General features: G+C 50.2%; 1 protein-coding gene across 2 annotated transcripts; it reads left to right on the top strand.

Annotated features, from left to right (window-relative positions):
- The first annotated feature begins 3,393 nt into the window (after window positions 1-3,393).
- On the top strand, window positions 3,394-16,774 carry MYPOP (Myb related transcription factor, partner of profilin). 2 transcript variants are annotated; one of them, XM_066371862.1, is made up of 3 exons: window positions 3,394-3,501; window positions 4,409-4,962; window positions 15,469-16,774. In XM_066371862.1, exons 2-3 carry the CDS (start codon window positions 4,461-4,463, stop codon window positions 16,167-16,169), a joined length of 1,203 nt encoding a protein of 400 aa, XP_066227959.1. In that variant the 5' UTR covers window positions 3,394-3,501; window positions 4,409-4,460; the 3' UTR covers window positions 16,170-16,774. The 2 variants fall into 2 exon arrangements, with proteins under 2 accessions (XP_066227959.1, XP_066227958.1); XM_066371861.1 differs by lacking the exon at window positions 3,394-3,501 and adding an exon at window positions 3,599-3,674.
- The last annotated feature ends 1,554 nt before the right edge of the window (window positions 16,775-18,328 follow it).

Genomic DNA, 18,328 nt, shown 5'->3' with positions numbered 1-18,328 from the left:
CGGCCCTGGCCAGTTGGCTCAGTGGTAGAGCGTCAGCCTGGCGTGCAGGAGTCCCGGGTTCGATTCCCAGCCAGGGCACACAGGAGAAGCACCCATCTGTGTCTCCACCCCTCCCCCTCTCCTTCCTCCCTGTCTCTCTCTTACCCTCCTGCAGCCAATGCTCCATTGGAGCAAAGATGGCCCGGGCGCTGGGGATGGCTCCTTGGCCTCTGCCCCAGGTGCTAGAGTGGCTCTGGTCGCGGCAGAGTGACGCCCCGGAGGGGCAGAGCATCGCCCCTGGTGGGCAGAGCATCGCCCCTGGTGGGCGTGCCGAGTGGATCCCGGTCGGGCGCATGCGGGAGTCTGTCTGACTGCCTCCCCGTTTCCAGCTTCATAAAAGTACAAAAAAAATCCCAAAAACCCAGACCATAACAGGAAAAGCTGTAACTTTCTTAATACCTGAGTCTCCTATCCATTCTCAAATTCCATAGCTGCTGCAACTGGCAGTTCAGGTTGACCATGCTGAAACCTCTCCTCCACCCCAATTCCAGCTGAGCGGCAAACTAAGTTAATAAGCTCTGATAACCCACTTCCATCAGACTAGCCTTTTAAAGGAATGATTTCTCCACTCTGATGAGCTCTCCAGAGAGACTTCATTACTAATCTACACTGTCGTAAATTAAGTAAATTTTTTCCTGTGGGGGTAAACCAATAGCAATGCCTTCTAACTAAATACCATAGTTTGTCTCAAGTTTCTCTCTTAACTTTGACTTTGGAACTATGTAACAATCTCTTAAGCAACTGCAAATAGGCATAGGCTTCATAGTCACTTGATGGGGAATTCCCCATTGCTCCACCATCCCAGAGTAGGAACTTACCTGTCCCCACAAATCATTCTGGTTCCCTTGGGCTGAAAACCAAAAGCAGTCTCCCAAAAACTTATTTCCTCCTCATGTCCCTTGTTCAGGAGCCATTTGTTGTTGTATTCAGGGTTTCGTGAAGAGGAGCGGTAAGGAATGCGGCAGCAACAATACCGCAAGTGGAAGACCCCAATCTCTCCAGGATTATGGTGCCTTGGAGAGGGCAGTTATCCAATTTATAAAGCAGAAACATGACATCATGCATAAGAAACTAACAAACAGAATAGAGTATACAATTTTATTTAGTTTTGCAAAACTGATTAGATTTCTCTTGCCCTTTCTGAGACATAACACCACACCATCTACTGTCTGATTCTTGACCTGCAGAAAGCTCCAGCAGGGCCAAGCATCTGCGTCCTTGGGCCTTCCCTGGACACGACTGCCTTCAGTCATGTATGCTTGGTCTCGACCTTCACTTCCTCAAGACGGGAACAGAAAGTGCTTTGGCTTGTCTCCAACACTGCCTGTCTTTGCTTCTGGCAGCTCCTCTTATTTAGGAGTCACCTTTGACTTCTGTATTTCTCTCACTTCCTATACCCAATTCCACTTCACCTCACCTTCGTGGCTACCACCCTGGTTGAAGCCATTGTCACCTCATTGGGCACCCAGCTTCCGCCCTGGCTCCATAAAGTCAGGTCCCCAGAAGAATTTTATTAAAACCAGAATCAAATTGGCTCTGGCCCATTAGCTCAGTCAACTAAGGGCATCATCCTGAAACAACAAGGTTGAGGGTTCGATCCCCAGACAGGGCACACATGAGAAGCAACCAATGAATGCATAACTGAGTGGAACAACAGATGAATGCTTCCCTTCCCCCTCCCCTCTCTCACTCTTCTTCTCTTTGCCTTTCTAAAAATCATTCAATAAAACCCTGGCCAGCCCTGGCCAGTTGGCTCAGCGGTAGAGCGTCGGCCTGGTGTGCGGGGGACCTGGGTTCGATTCCCGGCCAGGGCACATAGGAGAAGGGCCCATTTGCTTCTCCACCCCACACCCCCCCTCCTTCCTCTCTGTCTCTCTCTTCCCCTCCCACAGCCAAGGCTCCATTGGAGCAAAGATGGCCCGGGCGCTGGGGATGGCTCCTTGGCCTCTGCCCCAGGCGCTAGAGTGGCTCTGGTCGCGGCAGAGCGACGCCTCGGAGGGGCAGAGCATCGCCCCTGGTGGGCGTGCCGAGTGGTTCCCGGTCGGGCGCATGCGGGAGTCTGTCTGACTGTCTCTCCCCGTTTCCAGCTTCAAGAAAAAAAAACACAAAAAAACCCCCAAAACCCTGGCCAGGAATCTTGGTTGGTTGGAGAGTCATCCCAGCACAGAAGTTGCTGGTTCAATTTCCCAGTCAGGGCACATAAGGAGCAGCTTGATGTTCCTGTCTCTCCCTCCCTGCCTCTCTCAAAGAAACAAAAAACAGAATCAAATCAAGTCCTTCCCCAATGCAAGGCTCCCATGGCTCTCATCTCATATAAAGGCCTAAGTCCTTACAGTGCCCCAAAAGACCCTGGCTCCCCACCCTGCTAGTCCCTGGCCCCCTCCATCCCCACTGGCCTCCCAGATGTTTCTGGAACACAACAGGCAATGTCCTGCCCCTGACTGCACTTACTCGCTCATCTGCTTCACCTGTTTACTCAAATGTCACCTTGGAGGCCTCCCCTAGCCAACTTATTTTAAAATTACACACATGCACTCACACCATACTCCCCAACCCATTTTCCTTCAATTTTTTATGTCATATTTATCACCTTCTCACTTATATATCTTATTTTTCTAATTATCTGATTCTCCCAACTAAAAAAGGAACCCCATGAAGGTATAAATTTTTGTCTTTTGAATTCACTGTACCTGGAACTGTGTCGGGCGCTTAATATTTGTTGAATAGATGAAACACCGTTTGTTGAATGACCTTGAGGGCTCCTGCAGAATACTGAACTATATAGATTTCTCGGCCCAATTTAACTCCATAATTCTGCCTTTCAACTCACCCAACCCGTGTTCTAGAATTATTCCTATCCCTCCGCATTTGCTTCAAGTCATGCCTGCGCAGGATTGCCTTCCCACCCAAGAGGCTCACACTCACACCTCCTCCTTCCGGTGCCTAGTGATGTGAAAGTGTGGACAGGGCGCCCCCAGGCATGGTTGAATGGTTTATGCTTTGCCATGGTTACTGCGCCCTTCAGTGTGCCCCGCCCCTACGGGCTAATAAGTGGTTAGCAGATCCGAGCAGTCCGGTGCAGGGGCGGGTGTTAAGGGGACTACAACCTGGTTTTCTTACGACCCACCGCCACCCCACCAACGCAGCTGTCATGGAGACGAAGCACAGCTTCCCCCCCCCCCTTTTCTCTGAGAGAATAAGATATACGCATAGTTATTGAACTGGGTGGGCTGAAAGACTGTCAAAGTCCCCGAGTTCTCTCCATCATCTCTCCTGCCTCCTCCAAGGATTGCTACGCCTGCGCAGGGAAGTAGTCTTTGGGTACCAAGGCTAGAGGCGAGGGGCGCGCATGCGTGAGACAGGGTTATATGCGTGCCCCGCTTTGACATCTGGGGGCTGCAGCCCGCCGGTGGAAGGCGGTTTGCTACGCTTGCGCCGTGGGAGGGGCGTGAAACCCAGGCGGTAAGGGCGTTGGGAACCGACTGGCGCTATCTGCGCCTGCGCCATGGCTCTCCCGGCGGCAGGAGGCGGGGCCCGGGAGGGGGGACGGATTGAGGCGAGGGGGGAGGAAAGAGGCCGCAGAAGCCCGAGCCTGGACCGACGGGCAGGCGGGGGCTGCGGCTGCGGCGGCGCCGGTGAGTGACCCGCGGCCCGACTCGGTCCCCACCCTCTGCGACCCTCACTCTTCCGGGAGTCCCCATAGCCTCCTAATCCCAGACCCCCATTACCCCCAGAGCTCCCCTTAATCTCTGGTAATCCCCAGAGCCCCGCAATCCCTGCAGACCCTAATTCCTAACATTTCATCGTCCCATCTCCTCCACTGCCCTAGAAGTCCCCAACGCACCATTCATTATTCCTGCACATCTCCTCTGAGGACGCCTTTTCATAATGGTCTTACAGACGTCCTATTGGCCTGGAATCCCCAGAGCGCTCCTATGCTCCAGATCCCCCCCCCCTTCTTGCTGCATCTCCCCTTCAGCATGTTACCCCCACCATCCCCATGCTTCTTCGACCTCCGAGACACCCCCATTCTCCTTCCATTTCTCCTATGCCCCCATTCTCCTCTAACTCTTGCAAACACCCCCTCTTCCGCTTTTCCTCATTTTCCTCCGCCCTTTCAGACCCTCCCCCAGTTTCCATCAACTCCTAAGCTTGGCACTTTGCGTCGCACTGGCGCTAGAGGAGCGCTCAACGGGTGTCAGCTATTATTAGGCATTCTGTCTGCCCCCCACAGCCTGTCGCCCCCATCAACCCCCTGCCTCCATCCCTAGTCCCGGGGGCTTAGAAGCCATTGTCGCTGCGGCCGGGGTGGGGCTGGCGGTGCGGGGACGCCGAGCTCCCGCCAGCGCGATGCGCCCTGTGCCCGCAGCGCCGGCGCCCCCCATGCGCCAGGCGGCAGGACGGCGGCGTCGGGGGGCGCCATGGCCTCGGCGGCGGCGGGCGAAGCGGAAGAGACCACCCGGCTGCGAAAGCCGCGCTTCTCGTTCGAAGAGAACCAGATCCTGATCCGGGAGGTGCGCGCCCACTACCCGCAGCTCTACGGCGCGCAAAGTCGTCGGGTGAGCGTGGCGGAGCGGCGGCGTGTCTGGGACGGCATCGCGGCCAAGATCAACGGCATCACCACCTGGAAGCGCACTGGTCAGGAGGTGCAGAAGCGCTGGAACGACTTCAAGCGCCGCACCAAGGAGAAGCTGGCCCGCGTGCCGCACTCCACACAGGGTGCTGGGGCTGCCGCTGAGGACGCCTTCTCTGCCGAAGAGGAGACCATTTTTGCCATACTCGGGCCGGGTGTGGTGGGACCAGGAGCTGGTGCAGGGGCCGAGCAGCCCCCCGCGGCCGCCTCCTCACAGCCGCCACCGACCCCAAGCGCTTGCTCCCAACGCTGTGTGTTGTCTGAGGACCGCAGGGAAGACCGACGGTCAGGTGAGTTCCTTCACAATCACGTTAGCAGGAGCTGTCACAGAGTCTGCTGTGTGTCTAGCACTGGTCCGAGCCCCTGACGTGGCTCATCAAACTCTCACTACAACTCTGAAGTGGATGCTATTATTACTCCAGTTTTAAACCTGGGGAAACCGAGGCTCAGAAAAGTGAAAAGACTTGCCTCAGATCCACAGCTACTGACTGTCAGTCAGGAACAGAATGCAGTTTTAGGGGGCCTGCTCCCACAGTCCACATTAGGGTCATCAGCTCACAAAGCATTCTGGTAGGATAGTGACTCTGAAGGCAGACTGGGCTCCCTTCACAACTTTGCCACTCAGCTGTTTGTCATTTTGGGTAAGTCACTGCAGGTCAGTTTCTGCATCTGTAAAATGGGAATAAAAAATAGTCCCTACCCAAAGGTTGCTGTGAAGATGAAATGAATTAATATACATAAGTTGCTTAGTATATAGACTCCTGAACACTCGTTATTAGCTCTTGATATAATTTCCAGTGCTGTGAGGTGAGAACTATTTCACAATTTTATAAATCAGAGTCTCAAGGAGGTTTGGTAAGTTCCCCAAGGTCAGCCCTGAGTGGAAGAGGTATAGAGAGCTGAGGACAAGACTTCCCACTTAGCCTTGACTCTGGGTTATTATTTCTTCTATAGCTATTCCCCAGGCACCTGCCCTATGCTGATGGGCAATGTTGGGGACACACTGTAGGACAGACTTTGGACTTTATCTTGATGGCATTTGGAAGTCATGAAAGTGTCTTAAGCAAAAGAGACGCAATCATCTGGACCCTTGTTCTTTTTTTTTTGTTCTTTTTTCATTTTTCTGAAGCTTGGAAACAGGGAGAGACAGTCAGACAGACTCCCGCATGTGCCCGACCGGGATCCACCCGGCACGCCCACCAGGGGCGACGCTCTGCCCACCAGGGGGCGATGCTCTGCCCATCCTGGGTGTCGCCATGTTGCGACCAGAGCCACTCTAGCGCCTGAGGCAGAGGCCACAGAGCCATCCCCAGCGCCCGGGCCATCTTTGCTCCAATGGAGCCTTGGCTGCGGGAGGGGAAGAGAGAGACAGAGAGGAAAGCGCGGCGGAGGGGTGGAGAAGCAAATGGGCGCTTCTCCTGTGTGCCCTGGCCGGGAATCGAACCCGGGTCGTCCGCATGCTAGGCCGACGCTCTACCGCTGAGCCAACCGGCCAGGGCTGGACCCTTGTTCTTAGTGTGAATTCAACCTCAGTGTTTCTGTGACTGAGACATCCTCAGCCCTGTCCTCCTAGGACTCCCCACAGTCCAGGGGGGAAGACAGACTAATACATATATAGTAATGACTCAGAGTGGGCAGCTAACCCAGCCTGAGAGGTCAAGGAGGGCTTCCTCGAGGAGGAGAAATCAAAGCTGAGATACAGTGAGGATGAAGAGTTGGGAAAGTGTTGCCTGACCTGTGGTGGCGCAGTGGATAGAGCGTTGACCTGGAAAGCTGAGGTCACCGGTTCAAAACCCTGGGCTTGCTGGGTCAAGGCACATAAGAGAAGCAACAACCAAGCAACGAACAACTAAAGTGAAGCAACTATGAGTTGATACTTCTCAATTCCCCTACCTCCTCTCTCTGTAAAATCAATCAATAAAATATTAAAAAAAAAAAAAAGAGTTGGGAAACTGTTCCTGGTAGAAGGAACAGCATGTGCAATGGCTTGGAAACAAGAAAGCTTGACCAGTTTAGAAAACTGAAGTTTCCAGGTTGAGGAGAGGGAGGGAGAGTGAGAAGACTGAGAAAGGAAATATTTTGAGATGAAGTTTGGAAGGTGGGCAAAGACCAGACCCTGCAGGCCTTTAGCTTGAGGTGAGGAGTTTGACTGTTAACCATAAGTGCTGTGGGGAGCCATTGAAGGGTTTGAGAAAGGGAAGGATATGATCAAACAAAGCAGTTTGAAATCATGTGATTCAGAAAGGTTCATTTACCCATCCAAGGTCACACAGTAACTAGTAGAATTGAAACTAGAATACAGGTTGTAGCCAACTCACAGCCTATGCTCTTAACTATTGGGCTAGACTGCCCAACAATATAACAATTAATATCGACTGAAGTTAATTATGTCAGAATTAGGTCACTCGTGGCTCGTAAGTGAAGTCAAACTTTGGACTTTATCTTGAGGGCATTTGGAAGTCATGAAACTGTAGAGGGAGAGGGAGAGGACTGACTAGGTGGTGGTGCAGTGGATAGAGCGTCGGACTGGGATGCAGAGGACTCAGGTTCAAAAACCCAAGGTCACCAGCTTGAGTGTGGGCTCGTCTGGTTTGAGCAAGACTCACCAGCTTGAGCCCAAGGTCGCTGGCTTGAGCAAGGGGTCACTCGGTCTGCTGTAGCCCCATGGTCAAGGCACATATGAGAAAGCAATCAATGAACAACTAAGGTGCCACAATGAAGAATTGATGCTTCTCATCTCCTTTCCTGTCTGTCTGTCCCTATCTCTGTCTCTGTCACACAAAAAAAAAAGAAAAAAAGAGATATAATCACCTGGGATTAAACTGGTGATTAAACTGCAGTGTGAATTAAACTGCAGTGTTGGTATCTGTGAAATGGCCCTGTTGAACTGGATCAGACAAGGCAAATTTGTATTCTCAGAAGCTGTGCAACCCTTTCATTAATTCATTCACTTAACATACTTATTGAGTGCCTGTTCCCAGGCAGGCACTGTTATAGATGCTGGGAATAATACTACAGTGTGTCCGTCCGTAAAGTCATGGTACACTTTTGACCGGTCACAGGAAAACAACAAAAGACGATAGAAACGTGAAATCTGCACCAAATAAAAGGAAAACCCTCCCAGTTTCTGTAAGATGATGTGGCAGCATGTGCGCATGCGCAGATGATGACGTAACACCGTGTATACAGCGGAGCAGCCCACGGCCATGCCAGTCGAGATGTGGACGGTACAGAGGAAAGTTCAGTGTGTTCTGTGGCTCGCTAAATTCGAATCCGTGACCAAAGTGCAACGTGAATATCGGCGCATTTATAATGAAGTGCCACCACATAGGAATAACATTACTCGGTGGGATAAGCAGTTGAAGGAAACCGACAGTTTGGTGGAGAAACCCCGTTCTGGTAGGCCATCAGTCAGTGACGAGTCTGTAGAGGCTATACAGGATAGCTACCTAAGGAGCCCTAAAAAATCTGTGCATGAGCCCATATCGAACTGCACTGAATAGGTATGAAACTGGGAAAATTTTACTTTTATTTGGTGCAGATTTCACATTTCTATCGTCTTTTGTTGCTTTCCTGTGACTGGTCAAAAGTGCACCATGACTTTACGGACACACTGTATGTAAAAAGACAATTTTCCTTCTCTTATGAACCTGACATTCTACACTGCTCACAAAAATTAGGGGATCAAAGAACGTGCAGATAGATACTCCAGTACTTTCAGCCTTTCGTACAGTGCATTTTCACCAATGAAATAAAAGTTGGTTTTGCATCTCATTTGCATAATCAAACAGCTTTGTTTTTCTGATGTTCTTGTTTAATAAAAATAATCTAATGCTTCTTTTTTTTTTTTTGTATTTTACAGAGATAGAGTCAGAGAGAGGGACTGACAGGAATGGAGAGAGATGAGAAGCATCAATCATTAGTTTTTCGTTGTGACACCTTAGTTGTTCATTGATTGCTTTCTCATATATGCCTTGACCATGGGGCTACAGCAGAGCAAGTAACCCCTTGCTTGAGCCAGTGACCTTGGGTCCAAGCTGGTGAGCTCTGCTCAAACCAGATGAGCCCGCGCTCAAGCTGGTGACCTTGGGGTCTCGAACCTGGGTCCTCCACATCCCAGTTCAATGCTCTATCCACTGCGCCACCGCCTGGTCAGCGCTAATGCTTCTTTTTTTAATTGCTTCATATTCATTTTGAAATATCCCCTAATTTTTGTGAGCAGTATAATTATGGTAGTCAGACCACAAACTAGTAACCCCAAACAGATCATTTACAGCAGTGGTCCCCAACCTTTTTTGACCCACGGACCAGTTTTTTTTTTGGGGGGGGGGGTTATTTGTATTTTTTTTTTTTTGTATTTTTCTGAAGTTGGAAACGGGGAGGCAATCAGACAGACTCCTGCATGCGCCTGACCGGGATCCACCTGGCATGCTCACCAGGGGGACGATGCTCTGCCCATCTGGAGCGTTGCTCTGTTGCGACCAGAGCCATTCTAGCGCCTGAGCCAGAGGCCATAGAACCATCCTCAGTGCCTGGGCCAACTTTGCTTCAATGGAGCCTTGGCTGCGGGAGAGGAAGAGAGAGACAGAGAGGAAGGAGAGAGGGAGGGGTAGAGAAGCAAATGGGCGCTTCTCCTGTGTGCCCTGGCCGGGAATCGAACCCGGGACTCCTGCACGCCAGGCTGACGCTCTACCACTGAGCCAACCAGCCAGGGGGCCACGGACCAGTTTAATGTCAGAAAATATTTTCACGGACCGGCCTTTAGGGTAGGACGGATAAATGTATCACGTGACCGAGACAAGCGTCAAGAGTGAGTCTTAGACGGATGTAACAGAGGGAATCTGGTCATTTAAAAAAAATAAAATATCGTTCAGACTTAAATATAAATAAAATGGAAATAATGTAAGTTATTTATTCTTTCTCTGCGACTGGTACCAAATGGCCCACAGACCAGTAGCAGTCCGCAGCCCGGGGGTTGGGGACCACTGATTTACAGGAAGCAATAAGAGCTAAAACGAAAAATAAAGTATTAAAAGGATAGTGAGCCTGACCAGGCGGTGGTGCAGTGGACAGAGCGACAGACTAGGACACAGAGGACCCAGGTTCGAAACCCCAAGGTTGCTAGCTTAGTGCAGGCTCACAAGCTTGAGCTCGGGGTCGCTGGCTTGAGAGTGACATCATAGGTATAACCCATGCCCCCATGGTCGCTGGCTTAAAGCCCAAGGTCGCTGGCTTGAACCCAAGGTCACTGGCTTGAGCAAGGGGTCATTCGGTCTGTGGTAGCCTCCCGGTCAAGGCACATAGAGAAAGCAATCACTGAACAACTAAGGAGCAGCAACAAAGAATTGATGTTTCTCAACTCTCCCTTCCTGTCTCTCTGTCCCCTATCTGTCCCTCTCTCTGTCTCTCTCTGTCACAGACACAAAAAAATAGGATAGTGAGTGATGGAAGGAGGGCTGCTATAAACCGAGTAGAGCAGAACAGCTTCTCTGAGGAGGTGAATTTGAACAGAGACCTGAATAAGAGAGAGTGAGCCAAGTAGATGGATATCTGAAGAAAGAGCACTTCCAGCTAGAGCAGGGGTAGTCAACCTTTTTATACCTACCGCCCACTTTTGCATCTCTGTTAGTAGTAAAATTTTCTAACCGCCCACCGGTTCCACAGTAATGGTGATTTATAAACTAGGGAAGTAACTTTACTTTATAAAATTTATAAAGCAGAGTTACAGCAAGTTAAAGCATATAATAATAATTACTTACCAAGTACTTTATGTCAGATTTTCGCTAAGTTTGGCAGAATAAATCTTTATAAAACAACTTACTATAGTTAAATCTATCTTTTTATTTATACTTTGATTGCTCCACTACTGCCCACCATGAAAGCTGGACGGCCCACTAGTAGGGACCAGGTTGACTACCACTGAGCTAGAGGAAACAGTATATGCAAAGGCCCTGAGGCAGGAATGTGCTTAAAGATTCCTTGATTAGCCTGACCTGTGGTGGCGCAGTGGATAAAGCGTCGACCTGGAAATGCTGAGGTCGCCAGTTCGAAACCCTGGGCTTGCCTGGTCAAGGCACATATGGGAGTAGATGCTTCCAGCTCCTTCCCCCCTTCTCTCTCTCTGTCTCTCCTCTCTCTCTCTCCCTCTCCTCTCTAAAATGAATAAAATAAAAATAACAAAAAAATAAAATAAAATAAAGATTCCTTGATTAGACTACCCATTGTGTAAAACTCAAAAAAAGGAACTGATCCGACTTAAGGACTGAAACAGCCTGGGCAGCATGAGGTATCTTTGTTCACACTAGTGGGAAAGCTAACATTTCTCTCTGACCTAATGTTTGAAAGAACAATAACAACATTAAGAATTTACTGTGTGGCACTAAAGCCTGTGCCCAAGATGATGCAGTAAGTCTCAGTAATGGCCCTCAGGGAGAAGATACATTATTGGATCTGTTGGTCCCTGGCACTCACACATCCATTTATAGGTAGTGAAACTGAGGCTCAAAGTTTGCAAACAAATACGATTTTAACTTTTGTGTGATGGCCCTCCATGACCTGTGTGGGCATAAAGAGTGGGCCACTATCTGCTTCTTGTATTCAGTAGACGAAAAGTCGTATTTTCAAGTAGCTACAGTTCTCATGCCCCTTATGAGTGAGACTTGCCACCCTCAGCCCACAGCCCCTGCCTAGGGAGTGGTTAAAAATGTGGGCTCTGGAGCCTACCAGGGTTCAAATCCCTCTTCTGCCATTACCAGCTCTGTGACACCTCTCTGCCTCAGTCACCTTATCTGTGTGATGGGGTGATGGTGATAGCACCTACCCCAGAGAATGGCTGAGAGGACTCTGAAATAACACAGGAGAGCTCAGCCATTTTTCCCAGGGCCTGGCCAAGAAAGTGTCACACAACTGATAGCTGTGGCCATTGTCTCGCTCCCAGCCTTCCCTACCTGTCCTGCCTGGATGGCCCAGAGAGGCTGCACCTCCAGCATTCAGGGCTGGAGGGGACTGGTTGACTTGGAAGAGAAGAGCAGGGGGCTCTGATGTGACTTAGGAGCAGGAAGCAGGCTCCCAGAGGAAGGAACGTTTGAGCTGGCCAAGGGGCAGTGCAGGGAGTGGGGGGATCAGGAGGCGAAAGCCTGTGCACCAGCCCTGAGGCGAGGAAGGGGGGAAAGGGGCCAGGGCTGAGGCCTGGTAGCCCCAGGGAGAGGGTGGACTGTCCCCTGTAGGTGCTAGGGAACTTTGGGAAGGTTGCTGCAAGCACCTAGGGCCTGATGGCTCAATCAGTGCTGACTCCCCGGAAGCCAGTTATTATTATTATGGGTTTTTGTTTTGTTTTAAGTGAGAGGAGGGGAGATGGTGAGACAGACTCACACATGCGCCCGGACTGGGATCCACTGGCAACCCCCATCTGGGGCCGTTATTTTTATTTTTTTTTAAGATTTTTTTTTTTAATGTATTGATTTTAGAGAGTGAGGAAGAAAGGGAGAAAGAGAGAGAAACAGGAACATTGATCCATTCCTGTATGTGCCCTGACCAGGGATCGAACTGGCAGCCTCTGCGCTTCTGGATGATGCTAACCAACTGAACTATCCACAAGGGCTCATTATTTTCTTATTAAAGAAAAAAAAAAAAGACCTGTGATGGCGCAGTGGATAAAGCGTCGACCTGGAAATGCTGAGGTTGCCGGTTTGAAACCCTGGGCTTGCCTGGTCAAGGCACATATGGGAGTTGATGCTTCTTGCTCCTCTCTCTGTCTCTCTCTCTCTCTCCTTTCTAAAACGAATAAATAAAATAAAAATAAATAAAAAAAAAAGAAGAAAGAAAAAATTGTGCTGGACATTGTTCAAAGCACTGGGTGAAGAGCGGGGAACAAAACAAAGCCCTACCTGAGGGAAGTGACATCAGGAGGAGACGGACAACACACACAGAGCAGCCCCATGCCAGGAGGAGAGCAGGGGGGTAAACCAGGGAGGGTTAGGCCAGAAAAGGACAAGGATGGAAACTACTTAAGACGCGGGGGGTTGCCTGACCTGTGGTGGCACAGTGGATAAAGTGTTGACCTGGAATGCTGACATTCCTGGCTCAAAACCCCAGGCTTGCCCAGTCAAGGCACATATGAGAAGCAACAACCAGGAGCTAATGTGGAGGAGGTTAGAGAAGGAACCAGGCAGGGTCTGGGGAAAGACCTCTCCTGGCAAAGGAAATAGCAAATGCAAAGGCCCTGAGGCAGGAATACCCTACTGTGTTTGAGGACCAATAAGAAGGCCAAGGTGGTGCAGTGGATAGAGCGTCAGACTGGGATGCAGAGGCCCCGGGTTCGAAACCCCGAGGTCACCAGCTTGAGCGCGGGCTCATCTGGTTTGAGCAAAAAGCCCACCAACTTGAACCCAAGATCGCTGGCTCCAGCAAGGGGTTACTCGGTCTGCTGAAGGCCCGTGGTCAAGGCACATATGAGAAAGCAATCAATGAACTAAGGTGTTGCAACGCGCAATGAAAAACTAATGATTGACGCTTCTCATCTCTCTCCATTCCTGTCTGTCTGTCTGTCTATCCCTCTCTCTGACTCACTCTCTCTGTAAAAAATAAATAAATTAAAAAAAAAAAAAAGAAAAAGAAGGCCAAGGTGGTGGAGCCAGGTGAACAAGATAAAGAGATAGAGATGGGGGAGGGGGGAGGAGCCCAGGGGAGGCAATGGGGGCAGATTGTGCAGAACCTTGGGGTCTTTGAGGACTTTGGTTTTTCTGAGTGAGATGAGAGCCACAGAAAGGCTTTGAGAAGAGAAAGACAACATCTGACTTGTAGTTTTTAACATCTTCATTGAGCTAGAATCCCCATACCATATAACCTGCCCATCTCAAGTCTACAGTTTAGTAACTTCTAGTAATGTTGTTCCCAGAGTCCTGGAACCATCACCAGTCTATTTCAGATCACTTTCATCACTTCAGAAAGAAGCCCTGCACCTCTTAGCCCCCACTCCCCACCTCATCCCCCCGTCTCCACCCAGCCCTAGGAACAACTAATCTACTTTCTGTCCATGGAGATCTGCTTATTTTGGACATTTCATATAAGTGGATCATGTGATATGTAGGCCTTGGTGACCGGTTTCTTTCCTGTAGCATAACTGACGTGTATCATGTGTTACATTTGAACCATTGAGGCTCTTGTGGAGAACAAACTGTAAGGGGCAGGGGAGGAAGCAGGGAGCCCAGTGAGGAGGCAGCTGCCATAGTCCGGGTGAGAGATGGTGGATGGGCCAGGGCGGGGGCCATGGAAGTGGACAGAAGAGGTTGGATATTGAAATAGTTTGAAGGCAGAGCCAGTGTTATTGGAACATGGATGGGACCTTCGGAGGGAAAAAGAGTGGAAGTTTTTGGCCCAAACAGCTGGAAGGATGGAGATGCCGTCAGCTGAGAGGAAGGACCAGGAAGGAGCTCAGCTCTGGCAAGTGAATGTGAGGCATTATTAGATCATCAAGGGGGTATGCCGGGTACACAGCTGGAAGGAGAGGTTCAAGCAGGGTTTGGAAATCTGGGAACTTATGCATGTGAGCTGTTGTCCCAGTAGAGCCCAAGCTCTACGTTGATCAGGCCTCCCTGATTCGACTTCTCTGCACAGTGGGACACTCCTGCTCAACTGCAGGGCTGGCAGCCTCTTCAAGACTACTCAGGCACCTATGAGGATTCTACTTATCAGTGCCGAGACCAACTGCCACCAGAGGAAAGGCACAACCAACACACAAGTTAGTTGCAAGAATCATACAGGCAGTTTATTACTCACAAATCCGTTTGGTGTGCCTGGGTACAGCTTAAGGGGGCCCTGTCAGCGTGCTCCTCTGGGTTGTCTTTGGTCAGAGTGGCATGGAGACAGTCCACATTCACGCTGGAGTTTGGGTGATTACCGCAGCAGGGGCTCCTCAGCTTTAGTACCTTTTCTGGCCAATGTCTTCTAACAGGTGTCAATTTACAGGATATCACCTTAAACCACCTTTTTGGGAGTTCCTCTCTGGGTGCCCTTTTATGTTAATCTACTGAAATGTTACATCAAGCCACTTTTAAGATGTTCCTAGGGAAGCCTCCTGTCTATGTCAACTCACAGAGTTATGACATCGAGCCACTGCTTATCTATATGGAACTTCACACACACACTAACTGAGCCTTGCGTGAAAGGCAAAGTCTTTATCATATCTGTACATGCTATATTAATTCTTGTTTAGACGGCATAACTTTAATTTCTTTAATTGCTTTTAATTTATCCTAATTATTTTTATATATCTTTCATATTTTCTATATTTAATTACTCTAACCTTATATTACTGCAATAGCTGTGTTCAAGTTCATGGGCATAAATGAGATCCCAGGTGAGAGGAGACAAGAAGCCCAGCAGGCCTGGGGTTGAACTGGTACAGACCAGAGATGAGGTTGATCTTGTCATCCTGGTAGAAAACAGCCCTACTCCCAGCCTCCAGAAGTGCCCCTTCTGCTCCAGCCACCACACCTCTCTCCCCAGCCCTCCTGACATCCCCAGGACCCAGCAAGGAGGCCTGAGAGAGCGGACCATAGCCTTCTAAAATGTTGGCTCTTCCTGGCTCAGCCGGGGACCTCCAGGACCCTGCTTGCACTAAGGCTGGCACAGGCCACCAGGTTACTGTTAAATATATTGACTCTTTCCCCTGGGTACAAAGGCTTCTGTTATAAGGCATGATCTGTTAAGTTTTAAAAAGCTGGCTCTGGGGCCGAGGTGGGTGGAGGTGGTATTGCAGGGTCACGCACGCCTTACCTACATCTCTCTCTCCACAGATACACCAGCCCACAGCAAGGGGGGCTCCAGCAGCCCAGAGCCCTGGGCCCGGCCCTCCTGCAATCCTCAGGAAAGGGGCTGCCCACCGCCTAAGGAGCGTGAGTCCTCGCCCTCTCCAGCCCTGCAGACTGTCCAGCTGCCCCGTCTGGCCTTGTCTCCACCCCCCCCAGCCCCTCCACCTCTACCACCCCAGCCACTGCAGCAGGTCCAAGTGGCACCCTCACCCCCTAGTCCCCCACCCCCTCCACTGCCTCTGCCCACGCCCTCTGCCCCAGACTCTTCCCTGGACTTCCTGCGTGCGCAGCAGGAGACTGCCAATGCCATCAGGGAGCTGGCTGGCACCCTGCGTCAGGGACTGACCAAACTGAGTGAGGCCCTCAGTGCCCTGCTGCCCCTTCTCCCCAGAACCCCGGTGGACCCACTACCCCCCCCTTTGCCCCCACCCACACCCACACCCCCCAGGCCCATCCTGCCCCCACCTGCCCCCAAGGTGGAGATCACCCCAGAACCTGTGTCTGTGGTGGCTACTGTTGTGGACCAGGCCATGGTGGCAGCCAGAGGGGTGATCATTGCCCCTAGAAGTGAGGAGGGGGCCCCTAGGCCACTCCCAGCCCCACTTCCTCCCCATGACTCCCCCCCACACAAGAGGAGGAAAGGTTTTCCTACAAGGAAGAGGCGGGGGCGATGGAAATCTCCATGAAATGTACCATTGGGTTCAAGCTTGACTACGCTCTTTCGCCTGCACTTCCTCTCCCAGCTTAGCCCAGCGGAGGAGGGCAATGCACCTTCCCTGTGCCAGCTGCACCCTGGCTCCCTGCTGCAGGGGCGCAAGCACCCCGCTCCCTGTACTAGTTAGTGCCTGATTCGCGGGGGGCCTCATTGATGGGTCCCCCAGCCCTTTCTCCAGTACAGCGCTGTCTGCCTGGCTGCTTCCCTTAACCTTGACTTCTAAGCCATCAATTTTGTTATTTATTATTGCCCTTTATGGGCTGCAGAGGGAACCTCGTGGGTCTGCACATACCCCCTTCCCTAACCTGGTCTTGACTTGAAGAGAATTGAGCTGTGGGGGCCTTCCCACACCCCCAATCCAAACTTTGGAGGAGGTGGGGGTTTTGAGACAAATCAGAATATGTATGACAATGAGGATGACAGCAATCTGTATCCTAGGGAGAGGGCTGTGAGTTCTCACTGGTGAGGTATAGGTTGGGCCCTCTGCCTCCCATTGCAGTCTCTGACCTCTAGAGCTCCACCCACTCCTTTCTCCTCAGTGGTTACAAGATATCAATAAACTTATTTTTAATACAACTACTTGAGGCTCTGGCTGAGACAGGCCTGGGATTCCAGCACCTACACTTGCCCCACTCTTCAACCAGCAGAAGCTACCTCCTTGGATTTAGGGGCCTTTTTTTTCTTTCTTAAAGCCATCAAGGCCCGGGTTCAGATCATCTTGCAGATAGCACCAAAATGTCATCAAGGAGAACATCCTGGATTCCCTCCCCAGGCTAGGAAGGGTGTGCTTCTTAGATTCTCTCTCCATGTCCTATGGTTCTTTTTCATAGTGTCCCCAAATGGAGAAGTGCCTTTATCCGTTTAAGGTATGTTCCCTCCACAGTTCATGAAAGCAGGAACTGGTTTTCTTATTCCCAAACCTGCTGCAGAGCCTGGAGTTAGGTAGCAAACAAGCACCATCCTGGACTCAGACCTGGCTTAGCCCCTGGTGTTGCCCTGGCAACTCCATTTTCCTCATCTGTGAAACGGGCATCTTTTTTTTTTTAAATGCTAGACTCAGGGAGTGAGAGAGAGATAAGAAAGGAGAGAGATGAGAAGCATCAGCTCTGTAGTTATAGTACTTTTAGTTATTCAGTGATTGCTTCTCATATGTGCCTTGACTGGGGGGCTCCAGCTGAGCCAGTGACCCCTTGCTCAAGCCAGCAACCTTTGGGTTCAAGCCAGTGATTATGGATCATGCCACTTCTGCACTCAAGACACCAACCTCAGGCTTTTGAACCTGAGACCTCACTTGTGCTACCACCTGTCAGGCATGGGCATCTTTTTTTATTTAGGAGTCTTTACTTCCTACAACCAGATTTTATTTATCTCTCAGGCCTCAGCTCAAATATCACCCCAGGAAAGTCTTTCTGGAACCCACTGTTCCAGCAGATACAAAAAAAAAAAAAAAAAATGCAGTTCAATCATCATTTGAGTACATTTAAGTTGAACGTCTTTTGAGTGCCTTTAAGTTGATCGTCTGTCTCCCTCACCCGGCTGAGCCTTGTCAGGGCCAAGCCGGAGCCTCTCTGTCACTGCTCCATCTTTAGTATTGCTCAATACTGAAGAGGGGTCGAATCTCTGAAAAAAATGGGCAGCTTAAAAACTTCATTTATAGTGCTTCAATTCCGGCCCAGGCACCATGGATGGCATTTATATGAATTAACATCTTAACCTGAAGGTACCCAGTTAAAAGCAGAATCTAGGTGTTTCCATGTTTTTCCTGAGTTTAGGAATTTGCCTTAAATTTGTCAGGTGCCAGTACAGTCCTGAAGCTGGGCTCTGGCCAGAACTCTTTGACTCCCACTAGAGCTTACAGAGAATGAGCCAAAGGCAATTTTCATTGATACTGGATGGCCTTTTTAATGGGTCTCTGTGCACCTTTAACTTATGTAAAAACGTTGTTAGTACATAAAACCCATGATTAGGCACATAACATTGGTTAGGGTAAGGCGAAACTAGTCTTTCAAAGGAGTCAATTTTTAAAAGTTGTAGGTGGAGGCCTGACCTGTGGTGGCGCAGTGGATAAAGCATTGACCTGGAAATGCTGAGGTCGCCGGTTCAAAACCCTGGGCTTGCCTGGTCAAGGCA

Source organism: Saccopteryx leptura, chromosome 3 (assembly GCF_036850995.1).
Source record: "Saccopteryx leptura isolate mSacLep1 chromosome 3, mSacLep1_pri_phased_curated, whole genome shotgun sequence".
In the NCBI taxonomy this organism is placed as follows: Eukaryota; Metazoa; Chordata; class Mammalia; order Chiroptera; family Emballonuridae; genus Saccopteryx; species Saccopteryx leptura.
This window is presented reverse-complemented; position numbering and strand designations above follow the sequence as displayed.